Source organism: Alternaria conjuncta (genome assembly GCF_024043145.1).
Source record: "Alternaria conjuncta strain BMP 0040 chromosome Unknown scaffold_15, whole genome shotgun sequence".
NCBI lineage: Eukaryota > Fungi > Ascomycota > Dothideomycetes > Pleosporales > Pleosporaceae > Alternaria > Alternaria conjuncta.
The window spans coordinates 67,083-95,058 of NW_026250104.1; the positions used below are offsets into that span (position 1 = coordinate 67,083).

General features: G+C 52.3%; 10 protein-coding genes across 10 annotated transcripts; 5 read left to right on the forward strand and 5 right to left on the reverse strand.

Annotated features, from left to right (window-relative positions):
* Positions 1-618: 618 nt before the first annotated feature.
* On the forward strand, positions 619-1,523 carry J4E85_008931 (uncharacterized protein; the record flags this gene model as incomplete). The annotated part of the gene is made up of 2 exons (XM_051473155.1): positions 619-1,168; positions 1,216-1,523. 2 exons carry the CDS (start codon positions 619-621, stop codon positions 1,521-1,523), a joined length of 858 nt encoding a protein of 285 aa, XP_051322818.1.
* Positions 1,524-2,683: 1,160 nt separating this feature from the next.
* J4E85_008932 (uncharacterized protein) lies at positions 2,684-3,582 on the forward strand (the record flags this gene model as incomplete). The annotated part of the gene is made up of 2 exons (XM_051473156.1): positions 2,684-2,786; positions 2,837-3,582. 2 exons carry the CDS (start codon positions 2,684-2,686, stop codon positions 3,580-3,582), a joined length of 849 nt encoding a protein of 282 aa, XP_051322819.1.
* A 970-nt stretch (positions 3,583-4,552) lies between these two features.
* On the reverse strand, positions 4,553-7,179 carry J4E85_008933 (uncharacterized protein; the record flags this gene model as incomplete). The annotated part of the gene is made up of 11 exons (XM_051473157.1): positions 4,553-4,989; positions 5,038-5,194; positions 5,246-5,596; positions 5,647-5,749; positions 5,803-5,934; positions 5,985-6,132; positions 6,181-6,253; positions 6,406-6,670; positions 6,721-6,926; positions 6,975-7,069; positions 7,122-7,179. 11 exons carry the CDS (start codon positions 7,177-7,179, stop codon positions 4,553-4,555), a joined length of 2,025 nt encoding a protein of 674 aa, XP_051322820.1.
* A 1,239-nt stretch (positions 7,180-8,418) lies between these two features.
* Positions 8,419-9,179, forward strand: J4E85_008934 (uncharacterized protein; the record flags this gene model as incomplete). Its single annotated transcript, XM_051473158.1, has 2 exons — positions 8,419-8,758; positions 8,815-9,179. The coding sequence occupies 2 exons, from the start codon at positions 8,419-8,421 to the stop codon at positions 9,177-9,179; spliced, it is 705 nt and encodes a 234-aa protein (XP_051322821.1).
* Positions 9,180-11,636: 2,457 nt separating this feature from the next.
* J4E85_008935 (uncharacterized protein) lies at positions 11,637-13,429 on the reverse strand (the record flags this gene model as incomplete). Its single annotated transcript, XM_051473159.1, has 3 exons — positions 11,637-12,047; positions 12,099-12,298; positions 12,355-13,429. 3 exons carry the CDS (start codon positions 13,427-13,429, stop codon positions 11,637-11,639), a joined length of 1,686 nt encoding a protein of 561 aa, XP_051322822.1.
* A 283-nt stretch (positions 13,430-13,712) lies between these two features.
* Positions 13,713-14,632, reverse strand: J4E85_008936 (uncharacterized protein; the record flags this gene model as incomplete). Its single annotated transcript, XM_051473160.1, has 4 exons — positions 13,713-13,820; positions 13,871-14,202; positions 14,252-14,447; positions 14,621-14,632. The coding sequence occupies 4 exons, from the start codon at positions 14,630-14,632 to the stop codon at positions 13,713-13,715; spliced, it is 648 nt and encodes a 215-aa protein (XP_051322823.1).
* A 300-nt stretch (positions 14,633-14,932) lies between these two features.
* J4E85_008937 (uncharacterized protein) lies at positions 14,933-16,561 on the forward strand (the record flags this gene model as incomplete). The annotated part of the gene is made up of 1 exon (XM_051473161.1): positions 14,933-16,561. The coding sequence occupies one exon, from the start codon at positions 14,933-14,935 to the stop codon at positions 16,559-16,561; it is 1,629 nt and encodes a 542-aa protein (XP_051322824.1).
* A 38-nt stretch (positions 16,562-16,599) lies between these two features.
* J4E85_008938 (uncharacterized protein) lies at positions 16,600-16,932 on the reverse strand (the record flags this gene model as incomplete). The annotated part of the gene is made up of 2 exons (XM_051473162.1): positions 16,600-16,801; positions 16,853-16,932. 2 exons carry the CDS (start codon positions 16,930-16,932, stop codon positions 16,600-16,602), a joined length of 282 nt encoding a protein of 93 aa, XP_051322825.1.
* A 653-nt stretch (positions 16,933-17,585) lies between these two features.
* Positions 17,586-20,200, forward strand: J4E85_008939 (uncharacterized protein; the record flags this gene model as incomplete). The annotated part of the gene is made up of 2 exons (XM_051473163.1): positions 17,586-19,450; positions 20,026-20,200. The coding sequence occupies 2 exons, from the start codon at positions 17,586-17,588 to the stop codon at positions 20,198-20,200; spliced, it is 2,040 nt and encodes a 679-aa protein (XP_051322826.1).
* A 5,861-nt stretch (positions 20,201-26,061) lies between these two features.
* J4E85_008940 (uncharacterized protein) lies at positions 26,062-27,308 on the reverse strand (the record flags this gene model as incomplete). Its single annotated transcript, XM_051473164.1, has 2 exons — positions 26,062-27,071; positions 27,254-27,308. 2 exons carry the CDS (start codon positions 27,306-27,308, stop codon positions 26,062-26,064), a joined length of 1,065 nt encoding a protein of 354 aa, XP_051322827.1.
* Positions 27,309-27,976: the final 668 nt, after the last annotated feature.

Consider the following 27,976-nt stretch of genomic DNA (forward strand, 5'->3'; position numbering starts at 1 on the left):
GTGCTGCGTCCGACTCGCGTCCTGTGGATGAGCTGGTGGATCAGTTGTGCGCGGTGACGATGATGATGCAGCCCGGATGCAGCCCGTGTGCCTGAAACGCGAGGCTGTGAGGGTCGAGAAGGGCCGCGAATAGCTACTGCCTTTCCACGTGACAGTCCCTGCCACCCCAGCACCCAGCAACACCTGGACAGGTAACAAGGCAGCTGTCACCCATGGTAGGTGAAACGTTGAGAACACAGCGCAGAAAGCGGCGGCCGTATCTCTAGAAGTCATTTGTCCAGCTACTGTGCTTTCTTTTCGCCGATCATCGTCCCGTGGCCGCGCCAGGGACCCGCGTCATGGAGCTACTGCTTGTTTCTTCCAGGGCGACCAAGGCATAAGATGAGCAGGAAGTCGCTCCTGAGAGCTTTCACGCGTTCCTTGTGGGCGATATGCACGAAATGCACGATGGACGCCTTGTGGCCTCCATGTCTCTCGTATGGATCGACGGCTTCCAGGCAGCAGTCAGCTGGTTTCACAGCCCGGCGCAGCCTTTATAGTCCGCATTGATTCAAAAATTCATTTCAGGACATGCTTCCTTTGCGCGCATTCCGAGTTTCAGTGCGATATCTATCAACAATGGCAGCTACCAGAACCTTACCCGCAGACTTGAAGGAGGACCTGCTTCGCACCCACGAAGGTCGGACATCCGTCCAGCCCAGCCCTCCACCCTCCACATTTACACTGCCCAATGGTTTCCTCGAAGGCCCAGCGCCCAATTTGACCAGGTCCAAAATTGATTTTAAAAAGGCTGGCCTGTTAGAAGACGAAAAGTCATGGGCTGTCATACTTGATGGTGTCCTCTCCGAAGACGAGTGCAACACTTTAGTTCAAGCAGCCGAGGCGACCACAAACGGCAAGTGGGAACGGGCTCTTGTTAACGTTGGTGGAGGCATGCAGGCCATGTATGAGGACACGAGAAAGTGTGGGCGCATCATCTGGGACAACAAAGAGATCATGGCCAAGCTCTGGGCGAGGATAGAGGCGTCGGTGCCTGAGATCCATCGATTGCACAACTGGGTCGACGTCACAGGCAACGGCCCAGCGAGACGCGGCGAGACGTGGAAGGTGACCAGACTCAATGAACGCGGACGCTATCTCAAGTACATCGGCGGGGAGTATTTCAAACGTATGTATTGTATTGCATCGTGCGACTATAGCTGCTGACTAGATCAGCGCATTGCGATGGGACCTACGAAACGCCCGACGGCACCGAGCGCTCTTATTTCACCCTGCATCTCTACCTCAATGACGCGGTATCGAAGAGCGGAGAGAAACAGCTCGAGGGTGGTGCCACTACATTCTTCAACAGCAGTATGAAGAGCCGTATAGACGTCGAGCCAAAGGCCGGACGCGTCCTGCTCTTCCAGCATCGTTTCCTTATTCACTCGGGCGATGACGTTGTGAAGGGAACTAAGTATACGTTGCGGACAGACATCATGTATGCGCTGGAGAAGGACGTGGCATCGGAGCCGCAGGAGTAGGCGCTCCAGGAAGAAGACAAGAGGAAAATCGCGCAGTAGTCGTAGGGCTTCGTTCCGTTGGATTCGCATGAGGTTTTATTAGCAGTATCCTCGAACAAGAGGCGACATCGCAAAGCGCACTTACATAGAGAAAAAAAGTTGAACGGCCTGCCTCGCCAGAGTAATCAGAATCGAATGATACCGTGCCCTCTTTCGCCCAAAAGGCTACTCGAAGTCAAGTACGCTGCGTATTGTACTACAGTGTCACCTCTCACCCGAAGGATCAAAGCACACAATCTTCGCACCGACTCCCATAGGGACACCAGTTCCACGCTCCCTCCCGCCGAAGCAAGGAAGTCGCGCTTTCTGGCGCCCTGAGTTTTCTGATGCCGGATGCAGACGTGAGTCACGCCAGGCTCTTACGAGCAGTACAGCCCACAAGTGGGCGTGATAAAAAGTGAAGATTACTCCGAATTTCTCATTTGCAGGGTAGGACATACTCTCGAAAGAGTGTCTGTGGGTGTGCAAAGAAACGCAGCGTTGGCAAGGCAGGCCGTTGGCGGAGCAAGAAATGTTTTTGGCGGGGTTTTGTAGCTGGCGCGCCGGCGCGCTAGTGCTCGGCTAAACTGCGCCCGTGACGCGGATCCACGTGGAGACTGCCCGCGTCTTTCCTCCGTGCCTACCGACCATGGTTTCCAGTCATCTCTTTCCTTTCGTCATTCGTCCGAGTTTGGAAATGCCGCAGGATTCTACAGGTTTTGGTTCATTAGATGTAGACGGCTTGATGTGGCACCCACACCGATCACTTTAGACATCACCAATGGTCGCCTCTTGCTTTATTAACAGTACTTATACGCAGCAATTACGACCAAGGTTCCTGGAGGTGCGATACATCTCTCTTTCGTAGAGCATCTCTTGCGTATGAGTCGTATGAAATGCGGGATGTGTGGTTGGCTCGTCGCCTCTGGTCACCGCAGTAATTACCTAGGTACGAGTGAATGCTCTCTCAATTTCACCTCATCATTCACTCTCCAACGACTTGAGTTATTTCACAATGCGTACTGCCCTTCAAACCTTTTTGGTTTACATTGGAGTGGACTGACACATCTGCACGACTATTTAAAATCGCGTGGTCCTCACAACAGCTTCCCAAACTCACACCCACAACCTGAACAACAACCATGTTCGAAACGCTATTCGGTGTTACGAAGAAGACCTTCCTGGAGAAGAATGTCGTTCGCGCGGGCGAGAACGACAAATTCTACGAAGACAAGTGCACGTTCTGTAAGTACTTCCCCCTATCTTGATGTGTAGCTATGTACTAATATTCTTAGGTTGGGGTCCATACGACGAAGATCATCGCGCTGTGCGCGTGCAGCCTTGCGATCACGTATTCGGAGACATCTGCCTCGAAGACATGATCGAAGCCCCGAATGGAGACAAATGTCCCATCTGCCGAGCAGTATGGTTTCAGCCTCCTACTCAAGTTTTCCTCTGGCGTATCCTTCTGGACAACTTTGTGCGTCTGCAAATTTGGGCAATATTCGCCTTCAGTCGACTCCAGGCGTTCTGGTACACACTCCAACCCTTCTGGTATAGACTTCCGGCCTGGATCAGGTTTCCAGTCAAGGCCGTCAACTCCTGGTTCTACATGTCGAACGTATGCTACCAGATTGACTTCGTCTTACAGCGCCTGACCGACATATATCCGAGGAACCCGCTCTTGCAACCCCAGCTGGCTCTGGGTATGCGGATTTACGCGATGGTTCAAGCCCTGTATGTTCATCTCATGATTTCATCAGGACGTTCCAGAGCCTTGGCGGTGAAGACCAGCATTTTCTACCTAGTAGACGAGCTTTTCCAGACGCCATGGCAGTGGCAGAAGCTTCCAGTGCTGATCCTCTGGGCCATCGCAATAAGCGCACCCGTGGGTTGCATGGACCTTCGACTATCGAGTCGGCGCGACCGTGTCATCTTCTCAACGACCGTATTCTCGGTTATATTGGTTCGCTTTTGCTTTGCTCAGCTCGTAATAGCTTTGCTATACGGAGGTACCGTCTACAATCCGTCGATTTTTTAAGCCCACCTCCGATCATAAGTTGGTTGGTTTTCAGCGGCATAGGTACGAGAATGTTTAAGCGTCGTTTATAGGCATCCATCTGCAATAAGCGTACTTCTACGCGTTGAGGTAAATTAACATTCTGTATCGTAATAATGTTCCTTGGTTCTTCCACTCCGTTGTCCAATATGCGCAAAGAGCTCTCTTCTCATTCGTCCAGCGTGGAAAACTGATTTGATGGCACCAACCAATTCCAACATCATCGTTATCCGTGGTTGCCCACCGCTCATCTATACTTAACACGCCGTTGCATTCCTTGCTGTACTAAACTAAATCTACAAAACTACCACCCAACTAAACACCAGCCATGTTCGAAAATTTCCTCGGCCTTTACGTCTCCAGAGATGAATTCTTGAATCGGCGGACCTTCCCGGCGGTACCGACCGACACATTCAACGACAACACATGCTGCCTCTGTTGGGAACCCTATGACAACAATACTCACGCCGGGATGCTCTTTCTTCCCTGCAACCACGTTATGGGCCGAGACTGTCTTGCCGAGCTCGTTAAATCTCCAGGTGGACATTTATGTCCTATATGTCGGTGCCAGCTGTTCGATCCGCCATTTGCTGTTAAAGATAAAGTTGGCCAGCTATTTTACGCTTGTGGCGTAATTTTCGCCGTTCTGATGGTTATGTTCATGGCGTTTGCGGCAACTTTCCTGTTGTGCGATGCTGTGATTTGGATAGACCTTATGATGAATGGGCAGGGTTTGACAGGCACATTGGAGACTCTGCGATAAACATGTTGTATGCTTGGAACACCATGTTCCTGCGGTTCTAGGCGCTGGTCGACTTCGCTACACAAACGGAAACATGATCAACATACGGCTCCGGGAACGACAAACGCGCGAAGACTGCAACCTGCGTACGAGGAGTTGAATCTCAGCGAACCCATCCACAATGCGCATGGAGGCGAACAATGCTGTTTCCTACCACACCCTGGACCCATTCTGCGACGCCGACATCACTTGAGATCTGACACCAGTCTTGTTCTCCCACTTCCCCCAATTGGTCGCAAGCCTACCGCCACCATCACCAACCGACCTTACCGTACGACGATGCGTTGCATTATAACTCGATACCGCTGGCAGACTGTTCATCGGGAAGTCTGGCGCAATAGTCGTCGCGCTCGGATCAGGCGGCGCACTCGCTTGCCACTCAACCTTGATTGAGTTATCCTTCGAAAGCTTGACACCGTTGTGCCAAAGTTCGAAAGAAACATCAGCGGGCCCGAGATTCACTTTGACGACGTAGTTGATGCGATGGTATCTCGGGCCGGAGTTCCACCAGTGTCGGTTTTTGAGCTTGAAGAGGGAGAGTGGGAGGGACGAGAAGTCGGATTCGATCTTGCAGATTGAGCGGCAGGCTGAAGATGTCAGTATCGTGCTTCATTGTAGTGGAAAGTTGAACTTACAGTTGTTCTTTACTATGGGAAGCTGAGATTTGTCGAGTTCTGTGCATATAACTTCCGTGGGATAGATTCTCGGTGGATTGGGGTTCTTGGACGAGGCTGGCGGGCACTTTCGTTGGAAGCTCTTTACTATTGGGAAGTCGCTCGATACCGGTTCACCCTGGCCTAGTTAGCGTCATGCTACCACAGTATAGATATGCGTTGCGCTTACCTGCTTAATAAACCAGTCGATGCAATCCATGACGTATTCCTTCTTGTCCAAAGGATCTAATTCCGTCCTCAACCCAAAGTGCGCAAGGTTGAACGGGTCGTACAGAATCTTGCACATTGTTCCGTATGATGCGCGACTGCATCGCCATCCTAAGATCGACTGTCCGGACTTGAGCTTCTGTACACGATCGGCTACGTTGCCTTTGCAGACCACGAGCTGAGGGTCAGGAGCGATGCGAATCTGCATGTGCTGCGCGTTGGAATAAGGTGTGCTGCCGAATGCGTATCGGCTTCGTAGACAGTTTTGAACGTATGCGGAGTTGCCAAGGCCACCGGAGAGGACGAGATGGGACTGAATTGGTAAGACAATGACCTCAAAGTAACATGTATCATCTGACTCACCACTTGTTCCGACGGAAACTTCTGAAGCAGACGAGCGAGCTGTTTGTCCATCATGGCGAAAAGCTTGGACACCTGAGCGTCGAAGAAGCCCTTCAAATCGTCGCTATGTGGCTGTCAGTCGATGACAACAACAAGAAGCGCACGCGTGAGTATGACCGTCGGAAGTACATATCGCCGCCGCTGATACCGCATTCTCGATTGTCGTACGCCTTGTCGAGCTTGGGTACCTGCACCGCAAAGGTCTCGGTATCCATCAAAGATTCTTCAGAACCGTAATCGCATTTTGCACTGGACGGTCAGTCACATTGTTTTCACACTAATTCGTGGAAATCACGAACTTTTGGTATTCCTTCGAGATGCGCATTTCCCAGGCGGCCTGGTTGATATCCGAAAGTCCCATTGGCTGTAGTCGATCGGCATTCTCTAATCGCCGTAGGACTTCTTTCTCGTATAAGCTGTCGAGCTGCGCGGCTCCGATGGTGGCACCTCCATGGAGTCAGTCAAGATTAGGTGTGTTGTCATGGAGACACTTACCGAATACAACGTCGATCTGTTCAAGACTAAAAGAACCATCTTGCGTTTTCTTCACTCGGAAGACTGATAGATCCTGTACCCGTTCAGCCGCCTAGCCACATTTTGGCACTTGAACACTGGCTCACCGTTGTACCTCCGCCCACGTCGCAGACGAACAGTATCTCGTTCCCCTGTTGGCAACGTTATCTTCTGCGCGAGCGCACCGAGATTTGCTACGCAACTCACCTTGAAGATACCAGGCATACTGCGCGCTGTATGTACCGCGGCTGCCTCAGCCTCCGTCAGCCCTATCGATGCTGTGTGGTTGGCGCATGATCCAAAGCCGGCCGCAGAGATCGTCTTTCGAAATCTCTCCACAGTGGGTATCGGCTTCCATGTCGTGGGTACCGAGAATATGAACTCGATTTTCGCGTCCTCCCAGCGGCTCGCGAGCTCGCCTCGTAGTCGTGCTTCGATCGTTCGGTAGAGGTAGCTGAAATAGTCCGTGTACCTGTCCAATCATTAGCTCGCCACGAGGCTGACTTCTAGAAAGCGACTTACCATTTCTCTACTTCGTGAATATGTGGTACTTTCGATGGCTCACTAGAATTAGATCTCATTTGTTCCAGTAGGTCTTCGTCGAGCATGATCTTGAACCACTCCCTACTCTCGTGACCTGCGCCACTACCCTCCTGTGCGGTTTCAGCAAGAAACCCCCATGATGACGGCGTTTCGGAGTTTTGTGGGTAAACAAGTAATGTCGGCACCTGCAATCAATTAGTTCGGATATCACAGTATGCGACCAGCGATCTAACCTTGTTTTCGTTTGCTTGTGTCCGGCCAGGCCATCGTTGGATATGGCGCACGCTATCGGATCCAGTCGCTACGTTGCAATATGCGACACCAGTACCTGCGGATTCGGTGAGCATTGATATACTATTAATCTGTGAGACGCTACTTACATGTCATTCCGAAGTCGATGGAAACGACTAAGTCCGGTCGGGATTGGGAGTATTCCATAATGAAAGTGTGTTTCGTATGTAATAGCGATTGTGGCAATATAGTTTGGCTTGGGTTAAACAAGGCGTAGTGATGCCCATCAAGTATGCATTCCGAATGCGAAATATGGCAAGGCTGAGATATGTCGGCACTCCCTGGTCAGCTGTTGGAGACATGTTCTTGGCTCAGCCTCACGCTTCGCTCCAGCCGACAGGTCGAGACCATTCTTAAAAAGTACACCTTGGGCTCTGCGGGGATGCCAATCTATTTGCGGCGGTGTTACGCGATGTTCATTCGGTGTGACAGACGGATATGCAGTAGGGACACGCCACACAGGCTCGTGCTGATGACCGTTCGGCGACAATGCATCTGGACCCCACACCATAGAGTTCAACACCATGTTGCTGATATTTGCCTCGTCAACACTTACCATTTCCGGCGAAGGGATGATGCGGTCAGAGCTTCGCAGCCTGCGCTAAGGTTGCACAGCTGAAGTATGCATATTTCTGATCGGGCTGCGCTAGCGAGAAAGCTTGCCTTATAGAACGGTATTCCAACTTCTTTCAAGAAAGTCCAAGGACTCGACATCTCTTTTAGCTCTGACTCGTAGTGTGTAATTGTTGTAACATGAAGCTCGAGCACAGGCAGGAAACACCGTCCCCGCCAGCGGCATCTGGTTCAAGTCGAGGGCAAGCGCCGTCTTCCTTCCCAGCAGGCGATGAAGCATCCAAACCAGGGTCAGCAGCGATATCATCAACGACAACGACAGCTGCGACACTACCCCAGACCGACCCGACGTCTGGTGCGTCCTCGCAAGCAGTGGCTTCAACAACTGTAACTCCGGAATGTCTCTCCGCGTCATGGAACGAGGCATCGAAAACGATGGTTTGTCCAACATCACTAAATGGACAGCTCACCGAACAGTCGACAAATTCTGCGTTCGCGACTGAATCTCTTGCGTCCCAATCGTCTACAAGCATCATCTCGGGTAGCCTGACTCCGACGGCGTCTGCTGGCTCATCGTCGGCTTCAAAAGGACTTGCAGGGGGCGCAGTTGCCGGAGTGGCGATTGGAATGTTGCTCGTCGGATTTCTGATCGCTGGAGCCTCATTCCTGTTCCTGTCACGCCGTCAGAAGAAAAAACGATACAGTCCAACGATAGCTTCACTTCCACCACATGCACCCAATAGCGGTACCGGCGGGCGATTGGAGAAAGCCCCGGCAGTTGTTACGAGCGCCTATGCTACAGATATCGACGATATGCTACCTCAGCCTGCATCAGATGATACCATCACCGACGCAGCCTTGAAGATACGAGACAACATCAAGAACCACGTTCGAGAGTTTTATCATGTCTCTCCTGTCCCGACAACCAGTATCAACCAAGCGAATATGAAAGAACTGGCGATTGCAACTGGCACAAGCTCTTCCGTACTTGCAAGTATGCTCTCGAATATCTCAACCAGAGCCGAAACGCTTCGCCTCATCGTAGCGTGGAGTGTGCTTTCGAGATGCACCGGAGAACGCGTTGAGAGCTTGCTTCCGGGTGAGCTTGCGCCGCTCGCCTCAGCTGTTCCTGGAAAAGATGGTAAAAATGCCGGTATGTTCAGCTCAGCCTCTCGAAGTCTGTATTGGGAAGCTAACTCCACAACTCAGCGCAATCCGCCATGTACAGCAAATGGAAGGCCATGACTGGTGCTCTCCTGCATGGTCGAGTTGGCCAGAATACGCAAGACCGATTCCACAGATTTGCCAGTGCGGCTGCAGACCTGGACGCCATCGTGGCGCCCTTCGTGCAGAGTGGCTTGGAAGCTCAGCGCAGCAAGAATCTGGACATGATTCTTGCGCGATCGGCAAACTTAGCGTTCCTACTCTTTGAACAGCCCGGAGTCTTCCGTTTCGGGTTTTCTAGCGAACATGGGGGGTTGGCAGTGTTCCCAGCATTGCTACAGATTATCGGAGACCAGGGGCAGGTGCTGGTGCCGTCACGCGTGCTGCTGGAAAAGGAGATTGCGGCATGAGAACGAGGTGTGGTGGGGCGAGAATGGCGTTTCATCGATAGTCTATGCAGTATGCAATGCACCAATTGATCAGCTGAGATGCGTCTGGGATATGGCGATGGGTGCGGGCGGAAACGCACAGGAAGAAGGGACGAGGCTGAAGAGCGAAGTTGATGCTTGCTTTTGCACTAAACTCTATGTGTCTTAGCGTCAGTGCCACCGGCGCGGAGAAGGAGCGTCCCTTACTGCTCTGTCCAATCTGCGACTCGCCATCGCGACACACGCAGCAGCCACTCGGTCGTGAGATATACTTAGCTCGATGAGTTCCATTATATGGTATAGGCCCGGCATCATGGCCCGCGGAGTAACGACCCTATGTTTAGGCGCAGACGCATGAGCTCAGCCCGTGGAAAGAAGCATTGAGCTGCAGATCGGTTCTCGAAGCACTGCGACACAGCATGAGGGGTATTCCAGTGCCCGCAGGTTCAGCCTTGTTGGTGCTTTCGCTGCTTACAGAGTGTTGGGGGTCTATGAGCCGCCCATCGGCAGCTGTCATGCTCGTGAACATGTTCTTCACGACCTGCATCTCCGTTCCATCATGAGCATCAACCGTCGTTAGGGAGCTTTTCCATTACTGTCCAAACTGACCAAAGTCTCATAATATGAGTGGACTCATAGGTATGAAAGCTGTACGATCATAGCGCAGCGCAGGGCTTACTATGTAGCAGGTATACCCACGAGATCCGCCAGCGTCAGCAAGGCGTTTCAGTTCGCTGATCTTGCGATACGTAGCGCAGACATCGGAAGCGAGAGCGAGGTCTTCTTGCGAACGATACGAATCGTTCGTAACGACCTGTCCGAGGTCGAGCGTTTGGTTGCCGTTGGCTCGGTACGGACAAAACTCGCAAACACACCCGAAAGGCTCCCTTGGATAAGGAGTTGTATCGAGAACACCACCTCTGCCTTGGAGGAGATCGGTAGATGGGTGGACTGCGGCAGTGTCGAGCAGCATCGCAATATCTTGGACCAATCTCAGAAACTTCGACACATTCTCAAAGACCGAGAACGACTAGCGGACCGCAAGAGCGAACTCATGGTATGCCATCAACAGTTATCGAATGTACTCAGCTTCCTTAATCGCTTGGGGGACCTTCCCAGTACTGGGGCGCTTCCAACGTATCAGGATACCACCTACTTTGATGACATCGTGTCGCGGCACAGAAGATTAACCGGCCACGCTCAACTGGGTGATGGCTCACCGAAGGCCTTCTTGGGAGACAGCAATCGAGCGACATCTTACCCAGCCAACAACACTCCGTGGCCAGCGAACCAGAAGTCGTTCTTTACCGAAGCACCATACACACAGGACGCGACGACCATGGATGCGGTGAAGTCCACCTTACGATCGTTATGTGGACAAATGCAAGTAATGCCAGACCACCTAGACTACAAGCCATATAACTCGCGATATCAATCGCCTCCCAGCCTACCAAGCAGTCCGCCCCCTACATATACATCGGCTGAACAGCGCAGTCCCCGCTCGGAAACATTGCTCGAAGATACCAAGCGTCATCTCAATATTGATCAGCCGATCCATAGAAGCTCGCGGTCATCGCTGAGTGATGTCCGTGATGATGCGCATATCATACCGTCAGCTCGAAAAGACAAATGGGCCTATACGTATCCAGAGGCACATCCAGCGCCCGTAGAACTGGCAGGCGATAGCTTCATGAGTGGCACAAACTCGGACGGACCAGTAAATCCGTATGCGTTCCATCCTACCGCGCCAACTCTAGCCCCAAGACCCCACGTCTTCCAAGACAAGAAGTTTGGGAAATTATCGGAGTTGATGGGGGATGTGAATCTGGCAGTAGAGCTGCCAGGTAGCGAACCAGCTCATACTTCGAGACATAGTCAACGGCTCAGTTCGCAAACGACTGACTATGAGTTGCCTGCGAGCCAAGCATACAACACAACATTTGCTTCAGAATTACCGGCTATCCCGATACGCAGACCCGTCATCTCGCATACGGTCAGCGAGCCGACTGCTACCGCCAACGAAACGTCAGTCGCGCCGCCGAGATTCGAGCTTGATTCCGTCTCCTCTCGCACACATCCGTCTCTGGCCACACGAGATCAGGCTGGGACTGGTAGGCCTTGGTCCGGGTCTTCTGCCTCTTCAAGCCCACGACTACCGGTGAGCAGCACCGTATCTTTGAACAATGCAACAAACGCAGCTCCACTCGCGTCGCAAGCAAGCCATGGTCATGAACGGCCCCTATCATCGCATGCGCCACAATCAACAAACAATACATCATCAGCGAGGATGAGACGTCAGAAACATATGTTGGATCTACTTGATAGCATTGATAGATGACATGACTAGGATGAACAATGGTCCCATGATACCAGACAGCGAACAATAGACCTGATTCGAAATGATTCCATCGTCAAGCAGCGTGTACACTCTCTAGCATCTCAACCTTCCCGTTTCTGAAATACCCCAACCTCATACTCGTCTCCATCTTGCATGAGCTTAACCTCAAGCTTCTCCAACGGACCTTCATTCATCGCCTCGGTTACAAGACCAGGGAGGGCGTTGTACGTCTTTCGGGCCAAGATCTGCACATCTTGCGCCTCATTCCTCAGCCCGCGGGCTCCAGACTTGTCCCTGTATCCTCGCTTAGCCAAGTGACCACAGAGCTTGCCGTCGTCTTGGTAGCTGATGTGGCAGTGGCCCATGTGCCGTAGGACTTCTGGGCGCAAATCAATGTTCTTGCGAACCTTCGCCGCGTCGTCGAGGAGGAATTTGTGCGTTACGACGGCTGCCTCACCATGCGAGAAGGGGAAGAACGGGACGATCCTGTTGATGCGAGATGCGAATGTGTCCTGTTCACGTTAGTCATTTGTTGTCGTGGTGATCAGGGTTGGATATCATACTCCCCAGCGGCCTTCGAAGATATCCTTGAGATTGCGCATGAGGGGCGCTAGATTGGCACCTTGCTTCTCCTCGTCTGTTAGTTGCTTGAGCTTTCGTTCGTAGTACGACTTGATCTCCTCTTGACCCAAGTTGCTCGCCAGTACCCATATAGTCTTGCGACAATCGACCTTGCGATTGTTTCTTCGGTCTACATATTTACCTGTCATTTGTGTTAATTGAAACGTGTGCATTAGAGCGGAAGGAAAATGTTCTGACCTTCGGTAGTGTCTAGAATCGCGTCACAGATTTCTTGCGACGTCTTGTCGAACTCATCGAGGAAGACCACCGTACATTTGCCAGTGTTGTCTGACAGGAGATTATTGAGCCTGGAGCCCTGATCTGAACGTTTATAGGCTTCTTTCGAGCCGAGAAGCTCAATGTCGGAGTGCATTTGCGAACATGAGATCGTTTCGGATTTGACACGCAGCAGATCTCCCAACCTGTCAGCGAGCTCAGTCTTCCCATGTCCTGGAGGGCCAGCAAACACCATAACGAAAGGCTCTGGACCATCTTGGTTGGCGGCTATCTGGTTGAATATCCGCTGCTGCATGTCGTGGAGCACGGAAAGTTGGCCGACGATATGATAGGGGAGCTTGAGAAGACCATGCACCTGTAAGAGTTTGGCGGCTTGTAGTTCTCTGTCTTCGAATCGCTGGATCAAGTTGGCTCGGTGGAGATAGTAACGCTGAGTGAGGTTGAGGCCGCGTGCCAGAATGGCTCGGGTAGACGGGTCGCACCACGTAAGGGGCGAAGCCTTCTCGTTTTCCTGAGATGACCAGGTCTCCGAAGGTTTCCGCAGGTAGTCTTGCCACATGTCCTGGGGAATCGTCTTGGGATCAGCGCCACCCGCAAGTAAGAGCTTTACGATCGTGGTCGTATCATGTAGGTGGATATGACCATGGATGACCGCAAAGGCAAGCGCCGGAATGAAGTGCGTCGCGTCAGTGCAACCCTCTGGATTGAAACCATAATCTAGAAGGACGTTGACCAGCTCAGGCGAGTTCCTTCCGATGGCGTAGTAGAGGACGGGCGTAGCCTGATCGACTATTTCCTGGAACTCCTCCTTGTCGTTGCGATAGTGCTCCAGATACTTCCTCACTGAATCAGCGCTGCAGCCGTGTGAGATTGCCGTACACAGTTGGATCGCATTGAACAGTGCAGATCCTCTGGCTTCCAGGAGCTCGGCGTCCACTGTCATACCAGGGGAGTTTCTTGAAGCATCCGGTAGATGGTATTTGTCCTTGAGACCCATGATGTACACACACATCTTGCCGTGGTTGAAGGTCGCCATTCGTGCTGATGATCGCTGAATTGCTTGAGGAGATGGTTATCTTGCATAGGTTACAGCGTTGGGACTTATGTAGCAGACAGATCCAACCAGTCAAAGCGAGCCAAAAGTCAACAAACATTCAGAAGGTTCGGGAAAGGAGATGATGATGGTAGTAATGACGCGCACCGCGAAGCTCTGCCTAGACCCTACAGATACGAAATGCAAGTAAACCGACGGGTCGAGTTGGGTGTGCGTTGTGACTGGGTATTTCGGTAGGCGGCATATGTTCGCTGGCCGGAAGCAATCATTCCTCGGCGCCCTCCATTTCGACATCTCCCTCTTCACCCTCTTCTTCTTCTCCGCCTTCGGCCCACCATAGAGTCGGACCAAGACCAGGTTGAGCCATGGAGCCCTAGACCTCACGTTAGACATTATATCAAACCCAAATAGCACACGACTTACTATTATCTTCCAGGCTGTCGGTCTCTCTTCAATAATCTCGCCTTTCTCATCCTTTTCAATAATAGTCGGTCTCTGGTCATACCATTCCTCATGCTCTACCCTGAATAGAACTGGCTCGCCCTTATCGAAGAAAAGTTCTGTGCCTTCAGAGTTCCAGATCCACACCATCTCAGCCTTAGAGAAGGACGAGTTCTCCGGTAGATTTTGGTAGGGAACGAAGACTTCCGAGGTGAATTCCAGATCAAGAATGATGCCTTCTTCGTTGGATGACTTGATCCGTCCATAGATGATTTCGCCACGGAAAGGGCGGAAGACAGTCATGCGGAATTCGACTGCGTTGCATGTAAGCGGCGTTTTCACGAGGGATGTAGTAATACCTACTATTAACATTGACAAGCCCAGTCCCGTGACCGATCAAACCTTCGGTCGCTGAAATGAGATCCCACATGCAGAGGCATAGGCCAATGCCAGGAACGATCCTGTTGCTGTACTTGTCGTTGACTACATCTTTGATAGCTTGCGCGCTAGGCTTCTCGAAGTCCTGCGGCTTGATTTGTATCAGGTCTTGAATCGTGGTCTACGAATCAATCAGTACAAGATCATCAATATGTACACGACGCGATTCCCAGCGACTGAGCTTTACGCGTAGTAACAGCCAAGTCCCGTCTTTCTCTTCGGCTCAAATTTTCTGACGCGCAGCGCGAAAGCGCGTAGGGTATGAAGACGACAATCGATATGGGAGCAACTTACAAGTATGAACATGATCGCAGCTTTGGAGGCTTCATGGGTATAAGAGCAGAGAATCGGTCGCTACCTGGACATGGTGGATATAGACAATGGAGTTGATGGTGAGAGCCCTCTGGGTGACCACTAGCGTCGCGCTAGTGGTATCGATAAGGAACTTTTGGGATTTGCGGACTCCCGAGGCGCGTCGCATGTCCTGCAACTGCCTTCCCAGCGTTTTCGCGATTTCCGCCCTACCATCATTCGCTTCTTGTAACTATTAAACCTAATGTCTTAGCACTTTTTATTCGCGCGCAACACGATTTCTCAACCACGATAATGTCGTCCTTCAGATTTCCTCCTCCGCCTCCGCCGCCGCCGAAAGCTACATCCAGCGAGCAACCATACGCGAGTCAACGGGGCGGCCCTGCCCGAGGAGGCGGTGATAGGGGTCGCGGGAGAGGCGGCAATCAAAACCGTGGAGGGGGCTTCAATAGCTCTGGAGGCAATCCAAGAGGTGGTCATGGGCAGAGTCGCGGTCGCGGAGATGGGCGCGGCAGAGGAGGCCAACGAGGGGGCTATCAGAACAACAGAGGCGGCGCAAATAACAGGGGAGGTTACAATGCCGGCAACGGACAACATCAGACGAATGCGCCGCCCAACAGCGCCTCCCCGAATGCCTACAACAATTCGTCCTTCACCGGCGGCGCGCAAACACATAGCGCGACACAGCAGCAATACGACCCCAACGCTCTCGCCCAGGTCATGTCCTATATGTCGACACCGGCCGGCGTACAATCGATGGCAGCGTACGCCAACCACATGACAAGCACAAGCAACGCCTCCTTTCCCCAGTCACCACAGTCCCATCAGTACCAACCGAGCCCTCAGTATTCGCCGCCTCAACACGCCGGTCAAAAGAGAAAGTTGAACGACCGGAACAGCAATGCACAACAGCAGCGGAACCCACCGCAGCCAAGTTCGAAACCACCGAGGGCCAAGGCTGCCGTACCCCCACAGGTGCCCAGCTTCGGCTTCTCCCTGCCTCCACCTCCCGTGGTGCGACCGGACAACAAGAAGCGCAAGGTCAATCTAGGACTCTCAAAGCAGCGAGTTCCTGATGAGAGTAGCGATGAAGAGGACATTGACGAAGAAGCCGCGTATACGGAGAAGCTCAAAGGCGGAGGCTTCGCGTTCGAGCACGGGGGAGAGATGATCAGCATTCAAACGGGAGCTGAGGTCGCTGCATGGATCAAGGACAGGAGGAGGAACTTCCCCACACAAAAGAGGATCGTGGAGAAGGCAGAGGAAGCCGCGAAGAAACGAGCAGCCGAGATAGACTTTTTGCGCAGAGTCAGCGGCAAGCCTCCGAGAGAGCACCATGTCGACGATCAGATTCAACAACCCAAGCCCCGCGAAAGGAGGCAGGAAAACACGATTAAGAAGGAAGACGGCGCAAAACGGGATGCCGAGAACCGCAGACAAGAAGATCTCGCGGCTTTACGGAAGAAACTTCACGAGAGCATGTTAAAGAAGCAATCTGCGCCGAGCGTGGTGGATCTGGGTTTAGGATACGAGAGCGAGACAGAGTCTGAGGCCGAAAGTTCAGTGCTATCCGAGTCATCTGTGGTATCAAGTTCCGAAGAAGAGGAAGAGGAGTCCGAGTCCGAGTCAGAAGACAGCGACGAAGCGCCAGAACCCACATCTTCAAAGATTGCTCCACCAGTCATTCGAGTTCCTCCTCCCCCGCGGGCACCAGTCGCCGAAAAGAAGGAAACGAGTGTGTGTAGCAATTGGAAGCGCAACGGGAAATGCCCGTATCTCCGCAAATGCAAATTCCAACATCCTCCCAAGGAAACAAAACTACAGGGATTGTACGAGCGCATGGTAGAGCAGGAGCTGATCAAGGCAGACCAATTGGCACTAGACGCTATCAAATACTTGGGACAGCATGGGTTCTTGGGCTAAGCGATGCTGAACAGGCATGCGCGCAGTGCTCCGATAGTTCATTCTCCAATGACATATGTACAACCTTGGTTCCCTACCCATACTTCGTGCACCTTGTTCGCATCGACATCCCACCTAGCGCCGGGGCCTATTGTTTCCTTTGTCGCGTCGGGGTCATCAGGATATGTGTACGTTATAGAGCCATTGAGTACAAGATGTGTCGTCTTCCCGCTGTGCTTGTGTGGCGAGTAGTGCGCATTGCTATGAGGAAGTTAGTCTATATTCAATGTAGTAGAGCAGTTCTATACTCACGGGCTATCGGTCCACGTAAACACATGGTCGAATCCCCAAGACCGGACTTCGCTCTCTGCTTCTTTCCGTGACTTGACCATTGTGAATGTGATTTGTGTCAAGAATGTCAGTGCTCATGGAACGATGATATCTTTGGCCATGCTGGACCCTGAGTGACGTCGGTGGGCTTGGCGAGGCTGCAGAGGCACATGTCAAAGCTAGACCCTTTTCACTCAGCGCCGCAAACAGGGCAGCCCCCATTCATTCACCTTGCGCATGCAGCAAACGTCGGAAGCTGCGTGTCAATCTCTAGCAGGTATTAGCGATGCATGTGCTCCACCAATTGGATGATCAAACGCCGATGCGGCAAGCCAAGGCAGGCACGAGCTGACCATGAGGCTATTGCGCCCGCGTCAACGTCGCGGCCCGCACCCCTCATACCTTCACAACTAGATCCCGCTACCACTCCACAAAGGCTTTGTAGTCGCGATACCAAGTTGCGCATATCTTTGGTGCGTATTGCATGTATGTTAACTATACCCGCCCATCAACCAATTGCGCAATTGGGAAGGAGATACTGACACCTCAGAGCCAGCTGAGCTGCCTGGATTCAGCCATTACTCAGGTACGCATACGCGTCCAGGATCATACACCGCTGCCACTCTGCACTTTGCTGCCGCCTATAAACCCTTTCGCCGTCCCTCCTGACTTTATTCTCCCTTCGACCCCGCTGTATTCGTAACATCAACACAAGATGTTGCCCGACAAAGACAGCAAGAAAGACAGCAAGCTGGGTACGCCCAAGGTCGACAACCCCGAACTTCAAGCAGGCGGTGGTACAGCATCCGCCTCTGTTGCAGCTCGCAAGGTCGATGCCTTATCACCACTCCTTACGCAACACCTCAAGAGAGTCTACGACCAGATCACAACGCGCTACGACTTGACGACAAAGAAGGGGCAACAGCAGTGGCTGGTCGAGGAGCAGGAATGCTCAGGACAGAACGCTGAGCTTCTGGCCGACGGCTCATTCTCCAACTTCGCCAACTACTTCATGTCGGGCTCAGCAAGCGTCCTGAAGCCTGCGCAACCAGTCGACGAGTCGCATCCCATCTCCAACTACTTCATCTCATCGAGCCACAACACATACCTTACCGGCAATCAGCTGTCAAGCGACGCCAGCATTGATGCCTACAAGAACGTCCTGATGCGAGGCTGTCGCTGCGTCGAGGTCGATGTCTGGGACGGAGACGAGCTTTCCGACTCCAGCTCTGACGAGGAAATGGCGAGAGGCAACCCAGGATCAAATGATGCGAGAAAAGACAAGAAGAAATCAAAGTCCGGTCTGAGCATTCGTCAAAGGCTAGCCCAGAAGTTTGGCAGCAAGGACAAATCCGCGGAGGAAGAACAAGAGGCATCAGAGCCTTCTCACGAGGACGCCAACAAGGTTCAGCCCTGGCATTCCGCTTCCTATACATCGAGAGCCGAGCCTAAGGTAACCCACGGTTACACTTTGACCAAAGACATGACGTTTCGCGCGGTGTGTGTAATCATCAGGGACTACGCATTTGCCGTGTCGAACCTGCCCCTGATTGTCAGTCTCGAAGTACACGCTGGTCCAGAGCAACAGGAGATCATGGTCGAGATCATGAACGAGTATTGGAAAGGCATGCTACTTGAGTTACCTCTCGATCCAGCGCAGGGCCTGCTCGAAGCCCAACTACCCACACTGAAGGAGCTGCACAACAAGATCTTGGTGAAAGTCAAGCGTGGACACCTAAAGCCAGCCGCGGCTGAACCACAACCAACAACGCTTGCCGCGCCAGCTGCAGCGCCCCAGCTACAACATACCATGAGCACCGAGTCTGCAGCGTCGGACGACTCTAAAGAAGCCGGACCAGATGGCGAGAACAACCCTCCAGCGCCGAAACCCAAGGTTGTTGAAGCGCTATCACGATTGGGTGTTTACTTGGGAGGATACTCGTACAAAACTCTTGATGCTCCAGAAGCGAAGGTTCCTACCCACGTGTTCTCTTTGTCAGAAGGTACACTGATGGAAGTTCACGAGAACGACCCCGTCCGACTCTTCGAACACAACAAACATTTCTTCATGCGCGCATACCCCAAAGGCACGCGGTTGACATCAACAAACTTGAACCCTTCCGTCTTCTGGCGTGCGGGTGTGCAGATAGTAGCGCTAAACTGGCAACGCTGGGACGGCGGTATGATGCAAAACGAAGCCATGTTCGCAGGCACCGCCGGATGGGTTCTCAAACCAGAAGGCTACCGCAGCACAAGCGAAGCAGCGACACAGAAGACCGCGATAACTCATCACGACCTCAACCTAAGCATTGAGTTCTTCGCAGGACAAGACATCCCTCTGCCGCCCGACGAAGACGATCCAAAGGATCTCAAGCCTTATGTCAAGGTCGAGCTGCATGTTGAGTCGCACGAAGAGCGCAACTCCGAACATGTGCCCGGTGATGGAAAAGGCACGAAGACCATCGACCCCGACCTGAAGAAGGAGACCGAGAAGGCAAGGACCACGAACCCCGATTTCGGTGGTGAAATGGTCAAGTTTGTCAATGTTCCTGGTGTTACGGAAGAATTGACATTCGTCAGGTGAGTCTCATCTCTTTTCTTTTGCTACGTGTCAGGCACATGCAGGTCGCCATGAGAGCCTCAAGCATCAGCCTCGCACCCACCCACGGATGCTTCTGCCGGTCTACCAAGAGAGGTCGTAGAATGGCGGTCATGGGGTCCGGTCGGGTGACATTGCATCATTTCGCTGCATACGCGCCATCACGTTGTATGGCGAGCGTTGAAAGAGCAATTCCGAGTGAGCAGTCGTGGCACGGTTGTTGAATGAGGGTCGGGATCACTGCACCTGCAGATCGCCGTTATTCCCGTTCACGCCGTTCTAGCGTCAGCGCCTCGTCGTTTCTTCGATGACACCGCATGACTCTGCGTCTGATCCAAAGAATCGGGTTTCAGCGTCGAGCTATGGGCAGCTGCAGTACCAAGGCGGTATACTGCTGTGGCTTCCGTCAATCGGCCGTCTCATGTCTCTTCAAGTCGCAGCGAGAATAGCTTTGCTATGCGCAACGCGCCGTGAGCACGATGCTTTCCCACGACACACCATTGCTTGCTATCCCATTTGTTGACTGACAAAGTCCATGCTAACCTCTTCCTCTCAGATTCAAAGTCATCGACAAAGAGCGCTTCGGCAAGGATGACCTAGCCGGTTGGGCATGCTTCCGCCTCGACCGCCTGCAGACCGGCCTCCGCCTGCTGCATCTCTACGACTCAAACGGTGTCATCAGCAAGGGTGTGCTGTTGGTCCGCATCACGAAGACGGTCAGTACGGCTTGAATCAACTATATCTGTTATTCCTGACCGCTACTACTTACCGACCTATCTTCTTGTTTCCTTGGAGCTGGTGCACACTTTGTGGAGTGTGGTGTTGTGGCTAATGCTGTGCTTTAGTTGTTGCCGAGAGGCGCGCGGGTGCAGCGTGGGAACCAGTTTGATCATGAGAGTTTGTCGCGGCCTCAGCATTTTGTTCATAAGTTGTGGGGTGAGAAGCATAAGCTTGGGCTGAGGAGAAGGCTTGCGTCGTTATGACGGTGACCGATGCTCCGTCTTGGAGTTTACTGTATGTTATCTCGGGTGTGTGTGTATGGGTGATACACTGCGCGGTACCCACTCAATCTGCTATGCATTTATACATCATAAGAAGAACATGTATCCTGAATCTCTTACGAAAACGTCTGCATGGCGTGTAACAAGATCCAGTCTCGTTGCATTCAGCCTTTGATGAGTTGATGTCGGCAGTTTCGGGGTATAGTGTTCGCTCAAGTGTCAGCAAATGCGCGCAGAAACCAACGCCTATCGGTTTCGCGGAATGGGTCAGGAAGGACTACCGGCTCGAGGACCACAGAACCAATTCGCAGCAGCAAGCACAAAGGCTTAGCTGAAAGTGTTGACATCACCTCGTCCCACGCGGCAGCATCACCCGAGCGACAGCCGCGGTGTGTACGACACTGCGACTGTTGACACGGCAGTTGCGTGGACACATTTCCTCGAGGTAGACAAAAGCGACGCCTGCAGTGTGACTGAAATCGGAGGGCAAGGCTGATGATCACCAATGGCCACCTTTCCGACCTCATGCGGCTCTGTGGCGTTACCGTGCATGTTGCCTGGCTAGGGACCATCTCCCGGGTGTGTTGCTACACCCACCAGCTCGGTGCGTCGCTGCACTACGGATTTCCCCTTGCAGATTGGCGTCGAGCCTGGCGCGGACGAGTCGAGTCTTTGACGAAGATACTGTGATATTGGTGCGATGTCATTTCTCACGATGGTTACAAAGAAATGTTGTCCCACGATGCAAATAGGTCCCAATCAAGTGCCGCAGACCTGTTGCGCGGGTGTAATCGGATGGCTGGTGGTAAGAAATGAGGGAGGTAATCAGAATTTGCTGGCGGTACGTACCTCGGCCGATGCTGTGTGACGAAGATGTTGAAACTCACTCCGCGTGGCGTTGAGGCTGTACCTCTTGGGTGTCTTGCATCATGCAAAAAGTACCTTGTTGGTTGTTTGAGCGGGACGCGGATGCATTTGGCCAGTCGTGGATACTGGTGCTGGAACATATTCAATGTTGCCGATCGACGGGAACGGAGGTCATGGGCTTTGCAGATGGCTCCATTTGTAGCCATCGTCGGCTGCTCATCGGTGGTGTATGGAATGCCCAGTTCAGACGTGATTCAACCTGTGGTGATGAGCTGGATACGAGCAAGCCGTGCCGAGCGGATGCTACAAGAGCCTTAGTTAGGTTGGGAACTTTTCTGAATTCATCGGTGTAGCGCGTGCACCAGATCAAAAGTGAGCACCGAGCGGCGAAGTATGATGTGAGTAGCTAGCTCGCGAAGTGAAGCGACTGACAGCTATCGCTCGGTGATGAGAGTGACGGGTGGGCCTCACGGATCAGACCCGACATGCTGCGAGATACTCTTACTCTCAGCGTTTGACCAAAGACTAATTCTGCTGAGGCGGTCTCTCGAGCCCGGTGTACGACTAGAGAGGAAAATCGCTGGGGACTATCGAACGTGCTTCGACAGTCTTAGTGGGTACTTAGCACCATATGGTTCATTTTCCCGGAGGTAACAGTATGTCTGGATCCGGGCAAGTCTTCACAATGGTGTACCCTGGTTAATCCGAATTCGTGGTAGCTTTGATGAATACAGCTATCGCATGACCATGAATGAGTAATTTTGCCCGATAGCTCACTTGCTGAAAGAAGCATGACAGTGCCATTGTTACCACGCGGGTTTATTCGACACGTCAAGCGGACGGAACGGCCCCTTAGTCTGGGGGATGCAGTACACAGATTAGCGCCAGACTAATGGTGGATAATACCCTCGCATCTTCGTGTGAGTTGTCGGGTCGACAATAATGACGTAGCATTTCCAACGCCCGTAATTTGTACCGTTGGTTGAAGCAACTGGGTTTCGAATTCGTACTGTCTACCTGTTGCCGAAAGGGTTTGACCAGCGATGCCAAGCATCGGTACGTGAAGGAGCGGTGTAGTGTTCGGGAGTAAAGAGTCGCTGTCGGGAGAGAACGTTTAGCCACGGGTCCTGCACGAAGAAACGAGACAGAGAATGCCTACTCCGTTTCAGCTGCGGCGCAAAGCATGCAGCCGAGATCGGACTGAGCGCTGTGCCACGGCTTTCAAACCAGTTCATCAGGGTCTGAGTCGGAAACGTGGGCGCGAGGACAAAGAGCTTAGCAAAGGCACTGTTGCCGACACCCTTCCAATATCCGGAGGATTGGCATGAGAAAAGCCTGGGTGAGAGGCGAAGGAAACTGCTGCGTTTCGCTGGTTATAACACCGGTGCTTCATCGAGAAGTATACCTCAGGTGTAGTAGTGCTTGAGTCAGACATGTTAGTCCCATCGACAAAAGACCAAGTGATGATCCACAAGTAGAGGAAGCTTAGCGATGTCAGCAGGGTTGTCATGATTGGTCGATCGAAAGTTTGACTCGTGACTATATTGCACCGCACACAAGAGCTTGGAACGCATCCTCAATCTGAGGAAGATAGGGACCGGGGTTCGAAGGATTGTGTAGTACAAACGACAAGCCGTTATCTCAGATCGCGATCTCGTAGCTTGCCTACATCTTTCAGATGCTTGAGATTGGACAGCTCGAATTGACATCCGCTGTGAACGTACGACAGTTGTAGATGGTCATACCACGGAAGGACGGCTATCGGTATGAGCTAAGAAGCGAAACGGCGATCGCAGTCCAAACGGGCGGCGGGTCGCGGGATGTATCGCCAAACGGTTTGGCTCATGCAAGGCTGCAAAAGCATCGCGAGCCTAGACTGTGCAGAAAGGCGGGGATAGGGCGTAAGTTTGCTTGCGGCTGCATGTTGCAGGGCTTGTAGATAATCGTGGCTTCGTTAGCGCCGAACTTGACAAAATGAAAAAGCGACGAGGCTCAGCGAAACTGACGGTGCCGTGACACGCACGTACACTATCTAGCAAAGATAGGGTAGCAAACCATAGTGGTGCCATTGAGTTCTGATCGAATGACCTCAAGTTGGCTTGGCGATTCCGACTTGGTGTGATGGAAGCAGTACTGTTTCATCGCATATTGGTGAAGGACACCTCGTGCGGAACGTATCTTTTCGTCGTCAGCATCAAATTGATCCATTACGATATGCAGCTGAGCTCCTTGCGTACCGGTATTGGTTCCGCAGTCCAAATCTTTGTGGCACCAGTGTATACAGCCGTTGACAGCCTCTAGAGCGACTTGCGGTTAGGTAGACGATCTGGAAGTTTAGCGTCCCCGGGATACTGGTTGACATGTACCTGTCCATATGCTCCCAGGCAGGTGGATAGACATGGCGCAGGCATTTTCTGACTGCTGGCAAAGAGTTGCAGGGCCCTCAGCCTCTTAATTATTCTATTTGCTTATTAGTATGCTAACTAATTACAATACAGGCTAGAATACAGTATCTTATAGTGCTGCTTTCTTATATCTTCTATCCTATTAATTCTTCTTTAGTTTTGTAGGTCTTAGCAACGCAGGTAGCAGCGTACAAAGTAAGTGCTATAGTAGACTTAGGCGCAGATAAAGAGGCGCTTAAAGTTAGACTTAGTGTACTAAGGTTTAATATGCTTATTACTATTGTTGTAGATATAGTTCCTGCAAGTATTACAGACAACATTCTAGGTTCTTAGTAAATAAAGATAATAGTAAAAAGAGGACTTACAACGCCTGTAAACTCTTAGATAGGCAGTTATAAGTAATTGCGTTTCTATCTACTAGTAATCTTCTTAAATATCTAGTCTAGCATAGCAGCTAGTATAGTAGCAGTAAAGTAGCTTATAGTAGTGTATTTAAAGTAGTATTAGGTAGGATAAAGAAGTTAGAGGTAGGTAGTAATTAAGTCTTTTTAAGAATAGGCAAATGTAGCTAGGTGTCTAGAGACAAGGTTTGCTAAGATGTATCCTTACTAATAGGCATCTACCTATGTAACCACCATAATCTAGATGAGACTAAGCCTTGGGCAATCTGCTCTCGTTAGAGGTGTACAACGCACCATGCACATCGTGCAGGTCAGAGGCACAGGAAAGAGTCGTCTCCTTGAATTCGGAAAACTGCAGACCGATGGCGCTACAAGCGCACTGCGAAGCACAAGGGTTACGCTAGCGATAGAGAATCCTGGTGCACCGAAGCCGTTCGGGAAGCTGAGAATGTATAAAGACGCGTCTCTGGCCTAGATGAGAGGTACTCGCTCTGTTCACCTTGATTCTCTAGTGTCGCTCCACATTCCTTCAAACCTCAAGTCGTATTTTGCTCGCCTCTCTCTTCTAGATCATCACTGTCATTCGCTTCAGCCATGTCTTCCAAGATGCAACTCCAACACCGACACCTACCCAGAAGCGTCATGTGGATGAACACGCCCATCGACAGAGTAGCCATTCCTTGTATGAATGACGCCGAGGGCATCGTCACTATGCCGGTGAGTAAAATAGCATCATCGTCCTGGGCGTCCACTGATCGTTATAGGTACCTGGTCGTCGCTGCCCTGCCTGTCTCGAGCGTGGAGACACGGTCTGGGTTATTCCCGGAAAATGCTGCATTCAGTGCGGTACTCCCGTGAACTAAACGGACGCTACATCACAGTGAGTATACACTGAGGTGACGCTGTGGCACTGACTGATCGCTGTGCAGGACGAACGTAACTTCCGAACTTGAGCCTTCGCGTACTTTTCGGCGGTCGTCATGGCGCGCTTAGAGTGACTTCCGCATCTTGCGTTTGGGGGTTGTTTGTCTGCATTTTCAATTGTTGTCCAGTAACGTTGTACTTGTACTTGGATTGGTGGATCTGTAATCAACTCAGACGGTCCCATGTGGCTTAGTGCTGGTGTGAGCGGTAGACTCGAGCTCAATCTATGTGTGTCAACTTGGTGATCAGTGGGTGCCTATTCTGGATGTGGCTACTCTTACCTTCATGCCCTCAGTGGATAGTGCAGAGTGAAAGAGCGGTTCGTGAAGTGCAGGTCACCGACAATTGTGAGAGTCCGTAAATATTGAAGCGCACCCACGATACTCTGAGTTCCTGTGGGATTGACGTGATGGCGCCATCTCGCGCCATGACGACGTTTTCGAATGTGATGTAAACGAAGCTGAGCGTGGAAGGGGCCGATGGAGCTTTGCTTGGCGCCTCAGGGTCCGGGAAAGAGCGCCAAAGAATCAGCAGCGGCTGACGCAACTGCGGCCACGGCAAAATCGATCGCAGCCTGTTGAAGTGACCAATTCACGATTTGAGTGTTAGCAATAGAGATGGAAGTATGACTGATTAGCACTGTGTGACATGCAAATACACGGATGAATTAAGTGAGATAGCTGGATCGGAAAACAGCCGAACAGTGTCCGGCGCGTGCAATGTCAGAATGTCAAGCCTGACTACGATCTCCAATAAACGCCTATTCATCCCAGCATATGTGGTGATGTATGCCAAACCTCAACGCCATATCCAAATATATTACAGATTGCCATTTAGCCCAGGAAACAAAGCTTGGTCATTATAGTCGTATTGTGTGGGACCGCAGAGGCCGGATCGTGCTTGGTGCGCATGCTGGCTCGGTCCTATATCGCGTCTCGCTCGATGCCCCCTTTACCGGGTTATTGGGTGACGTGTGGAGTACGCGATGAAGCGTTCATTTCCCCCCAGTTTGCCGTTCATGTTGAGTCATGACCCATCGCATCTTATCGCGGGTTTGCTCCAACGAATCGACAAGTTTCTGTGCCTCGCGCTCCTTCTCTGGCAGTGCGCGTCGCAGCCTCTCTGCTTCCTGTATAAGACCATCCATCTCTTTCCGGTGCTCTTTCTTGTACACCTCCATCAGATTGACGAGCTTGGCCTCGGCCCGTGTGGATCGCGAAGATTCGTGTTGTAGCTGGTCGCTGATGATGGCTTGTCGCTTGATCTTATCGGCGTCTTCGAGGCGCTTTCTGCGTAGCTCGTTGAGCTCATCGTTGATTTGGCGGACCTTCTTCTCGTAGCCGTCGGTGATGCGCTTGAAGCCGTCTCGTGCGGTTTCGAGATTCGTGTCTGCCATGCCCCTCATCTCGTATGCTTGCGAAAGCTGTCGTTGCGTCTCGGATCGTGTGTCGCCCAGCATCCGCAGCGCTTCTTCGGCTCGCTGTTCGGCGGACTTCCTTCTTTGTATTTCGGCGTCGAGTGTGGCTTTGAGTTCTTCGAGCTTGCGGTCTTTCCGCTCTATGGCTCGCGCATTGGTGTCGGCAAGCACTTGGAGATGTTGGTGCTCGGCGCGGGAGTCTTCGGCTTTGGTTTGCGCAGCCGACCAACGCTTGGCCTCATCTTCTCTTGCGAGCTTCTCGGCCCTGAGTTCTCGTCGCAGGCGGTCGTTCTCTTGTGTGATCTTATCAATATACTGTGACGTCTTTGAGTTGGGGGTGCTGTAGTGGTTGGGGCGGGCCCACGGGCTGTTCTCATCGGCGGCGGCAGCCATGGCGGCTTTGTCGACAGCTAGCGGGCCTGAGACGTTGCGGGGCGATGTGTACGAGGGCATGGTGGTGGTCGAGGTCGTGCGTGCTGGTGCGGCGTTCGCAGTGCGAGAAGTGTCGTCGGTGGTCCAAGCTGACCCGTTCATGTCATTCCTCTTGCGGGCGGTGAAGTTGAGTTCGGGGAGCAATGGGGCCGAGTCTTGAGAGGGTTAGCATCCAACGTTGTGAAGGCGCGTTTCAGGAAGCGGCATCGGGGGGCCAAACAATGCAATTGTGCAGCGCAGCGCGGACAGGAAAGATGTTTATGCGGCGCGTCAATCAGGACGATGGGTGATGCGCTGTGTTTGGGCACGCCAGGGGTCCACCCTAGCGCTAACTTACCTGGAGCCGTAGCGGCCGCGACTACCTTCCTTCTGCGAAAGGGAAGGAGCGGCATGCTTCGAGTGCGCAACGCGGCAGGACTGGACATCTGTCTCTGGATTAGTTTTGGTTTTTCGAGAGCCGTCGACCAAGATCCAGTGCTGCTGCTCAGCAATTGCCCACGAAAAGGCACGAAAAAGAATGCAACTGCAGCAATCTAGCGGAGATTGCGCACTACCAACAGATGACTGGGTTGAGGGGGACTCATACCTTGCTGATGGTCTTGTCGTGCTCCGGCGGATCTTCACAAATCGTTAGCAACCTCTATTGTTCTTCACTCGTTGGTATCTGGCAGGCGGCGAGGTTGGGCGGATGAGGTTCCAAACGGTCGTTATATCACGAGCAACAGGAGCGGCCAAGTCAAAAGCAATGCATTTTGCAGTGAAAACTAGTCTAGCCCTTTGAGGCGCCTACAAACCTCCCCTTCACTTCAGCTTGGATTCATCGTGGTCTGGTAATGCTGGTGTAGCAGTTCGCCAATCAGCGATGATCCCCGTTCAGGAACCCGCTGTCAAGTGGGGCGGAACCCTAGCAACTGCCCTACGGAACGTGACGTGTGCGTTTCCCGCACGAAACACCGTAAGACTGCTAGGCTCGTCAGCATGAACGCGTTCGTGCCGGGACATTGCGAATCATACGAGTATGTTGGGGAGTCCTTGGTACTCCAAGATTCGATGCTTTCGC